Genomic DNA, 12,337 nt, shown 5'->3' with positions numbered 1-12,337 from the left:
TTCATAAGAATATTTTAATATTACATGAGAGTTTGATTCAAAAATTCGTCCGGTCATTTTTGTGTTTAAAAACGACTAAAATTGTTTAATATTCTGATTAATGTCTCGAGTTTGTTAATTAATCTACTGCCACCCCCGTAATTGCCTTTGGAAAAAATTAATTAATTTCTTCTGTGTCACGTAATAAGCGTCGGTTAGCACTCATTTCAGATGTCAACAGATAAAAAGAAAATTACCACCGCTCTTGTTAATTTCGACAACACGAACTCCACCTCATGTAAAATTTATTTTGTTACAGAGGCGTAAAAACCAACATATTAAACGACAAGAAACAAGCGGCCATCCACCTCGTCACGGAACTTAATAAAGTCGCCGTGTTGGAGGTGATGGGCCGCCACAAAGACAAAATTAACATCCTGCAAGGAGGCGAACACGGACGGACGGCTTTACACATCGCTGCGATCTACGACCACGAAGAGTGTGCTAGAATACTGGTACTACCCTACTAGCACTAAAGCTACTTAATAGTAACAATTGTTTCTCTTTAGATTAGCGTCTTCGACGCCTGTCCTCGACGTCCCTGCAACAACGGCTACTACCCCATCCACGAAGCGGCGAAGAACGCCTCTTCGAAAACCTTGGAAATCTTCCTGCAATGGGGCGAAGCGCGCGGGTGTTCCAGAGCGGAAATGATTTCGTTTTTTGACTCTGAGGGTAATGTTCCTCTTCATTCTGCTGTTCATGGTGGAGATATTAAAGCGGTGGAATTGTGTCTCCGTTCAGGGGCGAAGATATCGACGCAGCAACATGATCTTTCGACTCCTGTGCATTTAGCGTGTGCACAAGGGGCCACTGACATCGTTAAGTTGATGTTTAAGATGCAGCCGGAGGAGAAGTCGCAGTGCTTGGCGTCGTGCGACGTGCAAAAGGTGAGAGGGAGGCGAAAATTTACTCGAATTTTTTGAGCTTGGGAATTGAGGCAGATTACTGATTTTTTGAGAATCTGAGAGGATTTTTTGAGAAGTGACCATATTTCCACTTAGCCGCTTTTCTAAAATTGAATTTTTGTTAGACGCGGATTTAAAACTTTTATTTTGTAAATATCCAACTTGTAATAACACTTTTTTAGACTAGACTGCTCTAGAAGTTTATGTAAAAAGCAGGTAAATCAAAGCTTCGCACCACTTAGTTGCCTTGAGCACATTTTTCTTTCCTTCGATTTAATGTTTTTTTTTAATTATCCTTAAAATAGAAATTTCTAAAATCCGATTTTGTTGTTCCACAGTTTTGAACTTGGTAGAATTATTAAATGAGTCAAGAATTGCAACATTCCCAAATTTTATCGCAGTGATACCAACACAACCAAAGATACATTTTTTTTATAAAATTTTGAAAAATTTTTTAATTCCTACTCTAATAATTAAAATTTCTAAAATCGGACTCTGTTGTTCTACGATTTTCAAATTTGGTGCAGTTAATAAATGAGTTATGTGTAGCAACCTCTCCAAATTTCATTGCTGTGGCACCAACACAATTAAAGCTACAATTTTTTTTATAGAATTTTTAAACTTTTTTTAATTACCCTGAAATAAAAATTTCTAAAATCCGACCCTGTTGCTCCACCATTTTGAAATTTGCTACAGTTAATAAATAGGTGACAAGTAGCAACCTCACCAAATTTGATCGCTGTGACATTAAGGCAGCCAAAAATACAATTTTTTTTATAAAATTTTGAAAATTTTTTAATTACTCTAAAAATGAAAATTTCTAAAATTTGACTCTATTGTTTTACAATTCTGAAATTTGGTACGCTTAATAAATATGTTACAAGTAGCACCCTCCCCAAATTTGATCGTTGTGGCACCAACACAACCAAAAATACAATTTTTTTTATAAAATTTTGAAATTTTTTTAATTACTATAAAAATGAAGATTTCTAAAATCGGACCCTGTTGCTCCACCATTTTGAAATTTGCTACAGTTAATAAATAGGTGACAAGTAGCAACCTCACCAAATTTGATCGCTGTGACATTAAGGCAGCCAAAAATACAATTTTTTTTATAAAATTTTGAAAATTTTTTAATTACTCTAAAAATGAAAATTTCTAAAATTCGACTCTATTGTTTTACAATTCTGAAATTTGGTACGCTTAATAAATATGTTACAAGTAGCACCCTCCCCAAATTTGATCGTTGTGGCACCAACACAACCAAAAATACAATTTTTTTTATAAAATTTTGAATTTTTTTTAATTACTATAAAAATGAAGATTTCTAAAATCGGACCCTGTTGCTCCACCATTTTGAAATTTGCTACAGTTAATAAATAGGTGACAAGTAGCAACCTCACCAAATTTGATCGCTCTGACATTAAGGCAGCCAAAAATACAATTTTTTTTATAAAATTTTGAAAATTTTTTAATTACTCTAAAAATGAAAATTTCTAAAATTCGACTCTATTGTTTTACAATTCTGAAATTTGGTACGCTTAATAAATATGTTACAAGTAGCACCCTCCCCAAATTTGATCGTTGTGGCACCAACACAACCAAAAATACAATTTTTTTTATAAAATTTTGAATTTTTTTTAATTACTATAAAAATGAAGATTTCTAAAATCGGACCCTGTTGCTCCACCATTTTGAAATTTGCTACAGTTAATAAATAGGTGACAAGTAGCAACCTCACCAAATTTGATCGCTGTGACATTAAGGCAGCCAAAAATACAATTTTTTTTATAAAATTTTGAAAATTTTTTAATTACTCTAAAAATGAAAATTTCTAAAATTCGACTCTATTGTTTTACAATTCTGAAATTTGGTACGCTTAATAAATATGTTATAAGTAGCACCCTCCCCAAATTTGATCGTTGTGGCACCAACACAACCAAAAATACAATTTTTTTTATAAAATTTTGAAATTTTTTTAATTACTATAAAAATGAAGATTTTTAAAATCGGACCCTGTTGCTCCACCATTTTGAAATTTGCTACAGTTAATAAATAGGTGACAAGTAGCAACCTCACCAAATTTGATCGCTGTGACATTAAGGCAGCCAAAAATACAATTTTTTTTATAAAATTTTGAAAATTTTTTAATTACTCTAAAAATGAAAATTTCTAAAATTCGACTCTATTGTTTTACAATTCTGAAATTTGGTACGCTTAATAAATATGTTACAAGTAGCACCCTCCCCAAATTTGATCGTTGTGGCACCAACACAACCAAAAATACAATTTTTTTTATAAAATTTTGAATTTTTTTTAATTACTATAAAAATGAAGATTTCTAAAATCGGACCCTGTTGCTCCACCATTTTGAAATTTGCTACAGTTAATAAATAGGTGACAAGTAGCAACCTCACCAAATTTGATCGCTGTGACATTAAGGCAGCCAAAAATACAATTTTTTTTATAAAATTTTGAAAATTTTTTAATTACTCTAAAAATGAAAATTTCTAAAATTCGACTCTATTGTTTTACAATTCTGAAATTTGGTACGCTTAATAAATATGTTACAAGTAGCACCCTCCCCAAATTTGATCGTTGTGGCACCAACACAACCAAAAATACAATTTTTTTTATAAAATTTTGAATTTTTTTTAATTACTATAAAAATGAAGATTTCTAAAATCGGACCCTGTTGCTCCACCATTTTGAAATTTGCTACAGTTAATAAATAGGTGACAAGTAGCAACCTCACCAAATTTGATCGCTGTGACATTAAGGCAGCCAAAAATACAATTTTTTTTATAAAATTTTGAAAATTTTTTAATTACTCTAAAAATGAAAATTTCTAAAATTCGACTCTATTGTTTTACAATTCTGAAATTTGGTACGCTTAATAAATATATTACAAGTAGCACCCTCCCCAAATTTGATCGTTGTGGCACCAACACAACCAAAAATACAATTTTTTTTATAAAATTTTGAAATTTTTTTAATTACTATAAAAATGAAGATTTTTAAAATCGGACCCTGTTGCTCCACCATTTTGAAATTTGCTACAGTTAATAAATAGGTGACAAGTAGCAACCTCACCAAATTTGATCGCTGTGACATTAAGGCAGCCAAAAATACAATTTTTTTTATAAAATTTTGAAAATTTTTTAATTACTCTAAAAATGAAAATTTCTAAAATTCGACTCTATTGTTTTACAATTCTGAAATTTGGTACGCTTAATAAATATATTACAAGTAGCACCCTCCCCAAATTTGATCGTTGTGGCACCAACACAACCAAAAATACAATTTTTTTTATAAAATTTTGAAATTTTTTTAATTACTATAAAAATGAAGATTTCTAAAATCGGACCCTGTTGCTCCACCATTTTGAAATTTGCTACAGTTAATAAATAGGTGACAAGTAGCAACCTCACCAAATTTGATCGCTGTGACATTAAGGCAGCCAAAAATACAATTTTTTTTATAAAATTTTGAAAATTTTTTAATTACTCTAAAAATGAAAATTTCTAAAATTCGACTCTATTGTTTTACAATTCTGAAATTTGGTACGCTTAATAAATATATTACAAGTAGCACCCTCCCCAAATTTGATCGTTGTGGCACCAACACAACCAAAAATACAATTTTTTTTATAAAATTTTGAAATTTTTTTAATTACTATAAAAATGAAGATTTCTAAAATCGGACCCTGTTGCTCCACCATTTTGAAATTTGCTACAGTTAATAAATAGGTGACAAGTAGCAACCTCACCAAATTTGATCGCTGTGACATTAAGGCAGCCAAAAATACAATTTTTTTTATAAAATTTTGAAAATTTTTTAATTACTCTAAAAATGAAAATTTCTAAAATTCGACTCTATTGTTTTACAATTCTGAAATTTGGTACGCTTAATAAATATGTTACAAGTAGCACCCTCCCCAAATTTGATCGTTGTGGCACCAACACAACCAAAAATACAATTTTTTTTATAAAATTTTGAATTTTTTTTAATTACTATAAAAATGAAGATTTCTAAAATCGGACCCTGTTGCTCCACCATTTTGAAATTTGCTACAGTTAATAAATAGGTGACAAGTAGCAACCTCACCAAATTTGATCGCTGTGACATTAAGGCAGCCAAAAATACAATTTTTTTTATAAAATTTTGAAAATTTTTTAATTACTCTAAAAATGAAAATTTCTAAAATTCGACTCTATTGTTTTACAATTCTGAAATTTGGTACGCTTAATAAATATGTTACAAGTAGCACCCTCCCCAAATTTGATCGTTGTGGCACCAACACAACCAAAAATACAATTTTTTTTATAAAATTTTGAATTTTTTTTAATTACTATAAAAATGAAGATTTCTAAAATCGGACCCTGTTGCTCCACCATTTTGAAATTTGCTACAGTTAATAAATAGGTGACAAGTAGCAACCTCACCAAATTTGATCGCTGTGACATTAAGGCAGCCAAAAATACAATTTTTTTTATAAAATTTTGAAAATTTTTTAATTACTCTAAAAATGAAAATTTCTAAAATTCGACTCTATTGTTTTACAATTCTGAAATTTGGTACGCTTAATAAATATATTACAAGTAGCACCCTCCCCAAATTTGATCGTTGTGGCACCAACACAACCAAAAATACAATTTTTTTTATAAAATTTTGAAATTTTTTTAATTACTATAAAAATGAAGATTTCTAAAATCGGACCCTGTTGCTCCACCATTTTGAAATTTGCTACAGTTAATAAATAGGTGACAAGTAGCAACCTCACCAAATTTGATCGCTGTGACATTAAGGCAGCCAAAAATACAATTTTTTTTATAAAATTTTGAAAATTTTTTAATTACTCTAAAAATGAAAATTTCTAAAATTCGACTCTATTGTTTTACAATTCTGAAATTTGGTACGCTTAATAAATATGTTACAAGTAGCACCCTCCCCAAATTTGATCGTTGTGGCACCAACACAACCAAAAATACAATTTTTTTTATAAAATTTTGAATTTTTTTTAATTACTATAAAAATGAAGATTTCTAAAATCGGACCCTGTTGCTCCACCATTTTGAAATTTGCTACAGTTAATAAATAGGTGACAAGTAGCAACCTCACCAAATTTGATCGCTCTGACATTAAGGCAGCCAAAAATACAATTTTTTTTATAAAATTTTGAAAATTTTTTAATTACTCTAAAAATGAAAATTTCTAAAATTCGACTCTATTGTTTTACAATTCTGAAATTTGGTACGCTTAATAAATATATTACAAGTAGCACCCTCCCCAAATTTGATCGTTGTGGCACCAACACAACCAAAAATACAATTTTTTTTATAAAATTTTGAAATTTTTTTAATTACTATAAAAATGAAGATTTCTAAAATCGGACCCTGTTGCTCCACCATTTTGAAATTTGCTACAGTTAATAAATAGGTGACAAGTAGCAACCTCACCAAATTTGATCGCTGTGACATTAAGGCAGCCAAAAATACAATTTTTTTTATAAAATTTTGAAAATTTTTTAATTACTCTAAAAATGAAAATTTCTAAAATTCGACTCTATTGTTTTACAATTCTGAAATTTGGTACGCTTAATAAATATGTTATAAGTAGCACCCTCCCCAAATTTGATCGTTGTGGCACCAACACAACCAAAAATACAATTTTTTTTATAAAATTTTGAAATTTTTTTAATTACTATAAAAATGAAGATTTCTAAAATCGGACCCTGTTGCTCCACCATTTTGAAATTTGCTACAGTTAATAAATAGGTGACAAGTAGCAACCTCACCAAATTTGATCGCTGTGACATTAAGGCAGCCAAAAATACAATTTTTTTTATAAAATTTTGAAAATTTTTTAATTACTCTAAAAATGAAAATTTCTAAAATTCGACTCTATTGTTTTACAATTCTGAAATTTGGTACGCTTAATAAATATGTTACAAGTAGCACCCTCCCCAAATTTGATCGTTGTGGCACCAACACAACCAAAAATACAATTTTTTTTATAAAATTTTGAATTTTTTTTAATTACTATAAAAATGAAGATTTCTAAAATCGGACCCTGTTGCTCCACCATTTTGAAATTTGCTACAGTTAATAAATAGGTGACAAGTAGCAACCTCACCAAATTTGATCGCTGTGACATTAAGGCAGCCAAAAATACAATTTTTTTTATAAAATTTTGAAAATTTTTTAATTACTCTAAAAATGAAAATTTCTAAAATTCGACTCTATTGTTTTACAATTCTGAAATTTGGTACGCTTAATAAATATATTACAAGTAGCACCCTCCCCAAATTTGATCGTTGTGGCACCAACACAACCAAAAATACAATTTTTTTTATAAAATTTTGAAATTTTTTTAATTACTATAAAAATGAAGATTTTTAAAATCGGACCCTGTTGCTCCACCATTTTGAAATTTGCTACAGTTAATAAATAGGTGACAAGTAGCAACCTCACCAAATTTGATCGCTGTGACATTAAGGCAGCCAAAAATACAATTTTTTTTATAAAATTTTGAAAATTTTTTAATTACTCTAAAAATGAAAATTTCTAAAATTCGACTCTATTGTTTTACAATTCTGAAATTTGGTACGCTTAATAAATATGTTATAAGTAGCACCCTCCCCAAATTTGATCGTTGTGGCACCAACACAACCAAAAATACAATTTTTTTTATAAAATTTTGAATTTTTTTTAATTACTATAAAAATGAAGATTTCTAAAATCGGACCCTGTTGCTCCACCATTTTGAAATTTGCTACAGTTAATAAATAGGTGACAAGTAGCAACCTCACCAAATTTGATCGCTGTGACATTAAGGCAGCCAAAAATACAATTTTTTTTATAAAATTTTGAAAATTTTTTAATTACTCTAAAAATGAAAATTTCTAAAATTCGACTCTATTGTTTTACAATTCTGAAATTTGGTACGCTTAATAAATATGTTACAAGTAGCACCCTCCCCAAATTTGATCGTTGTGGCACCAACACAACCAAAAATACAATTTTTTTTATAAAGTTTTGAAATTTTTTTTAATTACTATAAAAATGAAAATTTCTAAAATTCGACTCTGTTGTTCTACAATTTTGAAATTTGCTGCAGTCAATATGTAAGTTAGGGGTAGCCACCTCTCCAAATTTCATAGTTGTGGCACCAACACAACCAAAGATACAAGTTTTGATTAGAATATTGAAACTTTTTGGTTTACCCTAAAAATAAAATTTTCCAAAATCCGATTCTGTGGTTCCACAATTTTGAAATTTGGTACACTTAACAAATGAGTCAAGAATAGCAACATCCCCAAATTTCATCGCAGTGATACCAACCCAACCAAAGATAATTTTTTTTATAAAATTTTGAAATTTTTTTAATTTCTTTAAAAAAAATTTTACTTCCCATGTTACTCTGCATGAAGGAGCTCAGCAAAACTTTCAGAAACTCAGAGCGTAGATGTTTCTCACGACTTTTCTCTAATTTTTGTAAGAATGACAATGAATGACAATCTACTTCCGTTAATTTCTGGTCTAATTTCTATTTTACACAACCCCAGCCCGTTGAACACATCAAAAGCAGCACCAAATTGAATTCAAATTGAACCTTTTTGTCTCTAGATGACTCCTCTTCATTGTGCGGCAATGTTTGACCACCCCGAGATAGTCGAATTCCTCGTCACCGAAGGAGCGGATATAAATCCCGTGGACAAAGAGAAGCGCTCTCCGCTCCTCCTCGCCGCTCTTCGCGGTGGCTGGAGGACCGTCCACGCGCTAATTAGATTGGGCGCCGATATCAACATAAAAGACGTCAACCGAAGAAATGTCTTGCATTTGGTGGTGATGAACGGAGGAAGACTCGAGCAATTCGCGTCCGAAGTCGGCAAGGTAATTAATAAATTATTAAGCTCGAAGTTACGAAAGATTTGTCTTAGGCCAAGTCGCAGTGCAGTCTCCTCCAGTTGCTGAACGAAAAGGACATAACCGGATGCTCGCCGCTTCATTACGCGAGCAGAGAAGGACACATAAGGAGCTTAGAAAATCTCATTCGATTAGGAGCGACGATAAACCTTAAAAATAACAACAACGAGAGCCCGCTGCACTTCGCTGCAAGGTAAAATAAAATTCTTTGGTGCGATCAAACGCCGTAATTTAATCCTGAAGCTTTCAAGTCTGATCGGTGTTTCTAAACATTGGATTTTGAATTTCAAATTGTAAATTATGCAGATATGGTCGCTACAACACAGTCCGCCAGCTCCTGGACTCCGAGAAAGGCACCTTCATAATCAACGAAAGCGACGGGGAAGGTTTGACGCCGCTCCACATCGCCTCCAAGCAAGGCCACACGCGCGTGGTGCAGCTCCTCCTCAACCGAGGAGCGCTTCTCCACCGCGACCACAACGGGCGGAATCCTCTCCATCTCGCGGCGATGAACGGTTACACGCAGACGATTGAGCTTCTCCTCTCCGTGCACTCGCATCTTCTTGATCAAACGGACAAAGATGGTAACACGGCTCTTCATTTGGCGACGATGGAGAATAAGCCCAACGCCATCGCGCTGTTACTTTCTATGAGCTGCAAGCTTTTGTACAACCAGATGGAGATGAGCGCCATTGATTATGCCATTTATTACAAGTTTCCGGAGGCGGCTTTGGCGATGGTGACGCACGAAGACAGAGCCGAAGAAGTCATGGCGTTGAAGTCGAGTAAACACCCTTTTGTGACTTTGGCTTTGATTGCTTCGATGCCGCGGGTCTTTGAAGCCGTGCAGGATAAGTGCATCACCAAAGCAAACTGCAAGAAGGACTCGAAGTCGTTTTATGTAAGTGGCGAGGAGGATTTGAAGCGCGTCTGAAGTGTTGGTTTTTAGATCAAGTACAACTTCTCGGCTCTTCAGTGTTCGAGTTTCTACGCTGATATGGATCATAAGACTGGGGATGCTTTGGCCATTTCCAAACCGATTCCATTGCCGGCTCTTAACGTAACTATGAGTGCGTGGTGGAGCAGTAATTTCTTACTTCTTTGCAGGCGATGGTTTCTCATGGTCGAGTGGAACTCCTAGCACATCCGCTCAGTCAAAAGTACCTCCAGATGAAGTGGAATTCGTACGGAAAATATTTCCACCTTGCCAACGTTCTTTTTTATAGTATCTTCCTCGCTTTCGTGACGTGTTTTTCGTACGAAATTATGCGCCACGAAGAACAAGACGTCAGTGTTAACAACGCCAGTAACTTGACGCACGACGTGAGTACTTCTTTTGAATTTTCCTAGCTAATCCCACCTTGCAGGAGTATGTTAGATTGAGCAAAACGCACATCCTTGACGTGAAAATCAGCAAGATAATGTATATGAGCGCGTTGGTTATCATTACGTACATCGTCCTCAACATCGTCCGCGAAGGAATTCAGATGTACCAACAGAAATACATGTACTTCTTAGACCCCATTAATTTGGTGACATGGGTGTTGTCATTCTCGGCGATTATCATGGTCCTCCCGATCTTCTGGGGGACAATGTACGAACTCCAGTTCTCCTGCGCCTCCGTGGTTGTTTTTTTGAGCTGGTTCAACCTCCTCCTTCTCCTGCAACGGTTCGATCAAGTGGGAATCTACGTGGTGATGTTCCTCGAGATATTACAGACTCTCATCAAAGTACTCATGGTCTTCTCAATCTTGATCATCGCCTTCGGGCTCGCGTTCTACATTCTCTTGTCGAGGGTAAATCACCTGGCTAAATTTAACGTTTTTTAACTCAGTTTCTAGGGAGACCACCTCTCCTTCAAGACAATCCCCATGAGCCTCGTGCGCACGTTTTCCATGATGCTGGGCGAAATCGACTTCTTGGGAACCTACGTGAAGCCGTACTACATGACCACGGAGGATGAGCGGTCCTTCCTCCCATTCCCCATGCCCGCGTTTTTCATCTTGGGCCTCTTCATGGTCCTCATGCCCATTCTCTTGATGAACTTGCTTATCGGTTTGGCCGTTGGCGACATCGAATCCGTGAGGAGGAACGCACAGTTGAAGCGACTGGCCATGCAGGTGGTGCTGCACACCGAACTCGAGAGAAAACTGCCGAAGATGCTCCTCGAACGCGTGGATAAAATCGAACTGATCGAGTACCCCAACGACACCAAGTGCAAACGTGGCTTCTTCGACTCCATCCTGCGCAAATGGTTCGGAAATCCGTTCTCCGACGAAGGTGAGTGTCCTCTAGTTTCTTCCAAGAATTTGCATGCTTTATTATCATTCTATAATCTTACTTTGAATGGTTGCTTAGACGAAACGGTCTGTAAAGTAGACTCGTCATTTTTAAGCTTAATAAAGCTTGCAATTAGAGGTCACACCTCAGCACAAAGTCGAGTTGTAGCATGTTTTTATTGCAGGGTTCAGCAATAAACACAGACAGTTTGTCAAATCAAGATGGCGATCTCATGGTAGGCGCAATTTTCACCACACACTTTTTGTTTATTTTTGCTTGTTTGCTTGTTTTATTTTTGTGTTTCTTCCGCTTTCCGTGCATTTTAGCAAGTGTTTGTCATTTCATTGTTGAAGGTTTGGATATGGTGGTGGAAAGCACCGAAGATTATGTCGTTAGCGAACTGGACAAAACCAAACGGAAGCTAAAGGAGATTACTAACGCTTTAGAGACGCAGCAGCAGTTTCTGAGGCTCATTGTGCAGGTTTGTTTGATATTTCTCTAACTTTCAGTCCAGGCAAAATAAACATGGACTTTGGAATAATTCGCAAAAGGCTGTTTTTTTGTGTGGACTTTTATTTTATTGTTCTAATCAAATTGTCAAAAGTTTCTAAAGTTTTATGTTTTGACTGTGGTGCACAAAAAAAACCGTTATCAAATTTCTTAAATTTTAAATTTTCCCGGCGCATCCACCATTTCGATAATTACACTACTCCACAATTTTCACTTTTTCTTGAAAACTTGCAAAGTTATGGGACTGCTTAATAGTGTTTTAGAACGCCAATTTACTGAGCTTTCTAACGATCTATAAAACTCATTGCTAGAATAAGTACTTTCCTTTATATTAATTTTATTTTAGAACGAACCAAATATTTTCAACTTTTTGTTTGGTAAAATTCGTATCTTTGTTAGTTTTTAACTTATAACAATGAAATTGTGAGAGGTTACTATTTCTGAAATGTGCATTAACTATGCCAAAGGCAAAAAATTTAGAACAAAAAATACAAATTTTAGAAAATTTTATTTTAGGACGAATCAAAAATTTCCCACTTTTATTAGTAAAATTCGTATCTTTGTTAGTTTTTAAGCTAGAACAATAAAATTTGGGTAGGTCACTATTTCTAAAATGTTCCTTAACTGTGCCAAAGGCCAAAAATTTAGAACAGAAATAACAGATTTTAGAGA

General features: G+C 33.8%; 1 protein-coding gene across 4 annotated transcripts in view; it reads left to right on the top strand.

Moving 5' to 3' along the window:
* Positions 1-12,337, top strand: part of TrpA1 (Transient receptor potential cation channel A1) — a 33,215-nt gene that overhangs the window by 18,531 nt on the left and 2,347 nt on the right. For 2 of the 4 annotated variants that reach the window (XM_088029964.1, XM_088029966.1), the window contains 11 exons: positions 299-494; positions 549-929; positions 8,576-8,842; positions 8,890-9,068; positions 9,182-9,776; positions 9,825-9,935; positions 9,983-10,198; positions 10,243-10,671; positions 10,717-11,155; positions 11,340-11,390; positions 11,509-11,636. In XM_088029964.1, the coding sequence (XP_087886090.1) occupies positions 299-494; positions 549-929; positions 8,576-8,842; positions 8,890-9,068; positions 9,182-9,776; positions 9,825-9,935; positions 9,983-10,198; positions 10,243-10,671; positions 10,717-11,155; positions 11,340-11,390; positions 11,509-11,636 (2,992 nt within the window). The remainder of the gene's footprint in view (positions 1-298; positions 495-548; positions 930-8,575; positions 8,843-8,889; positions 9,069-9,181; positions 9,777-9,824; positions 9,936-9,982; positions 10,199-10,242; positions 10,672-10,716; positions 11,156-11,339; positions 11,391-11,508; positions 11,637-12,337) is intronic. The other 2 variants (XM_088029965.1, XM_088029967.1) reach the window with 1 other exon arrangement.

The sequence above is a fragment of the Gnatocerus cornutus genome, chromosome 2 (genome assembly GCF_029298725.1).
Source record: "Gnatocerus cornutus isolate USDA-ARS CGAHR chromosome 2, icGnaCorn1.1, whole genome shotgun sequence".
NCBI lineage: Eukaryota > Metazoa > Arthropoda > Insecta > Coleoptera > Tenebrionidae > Gnatocerus > Gnatocerus cornutus.
The sequence above is the reverse complement of the archived record's forward strand: the minus strand, read 5'-3'. Positions and strand labels throughout refer to the sequence as shown.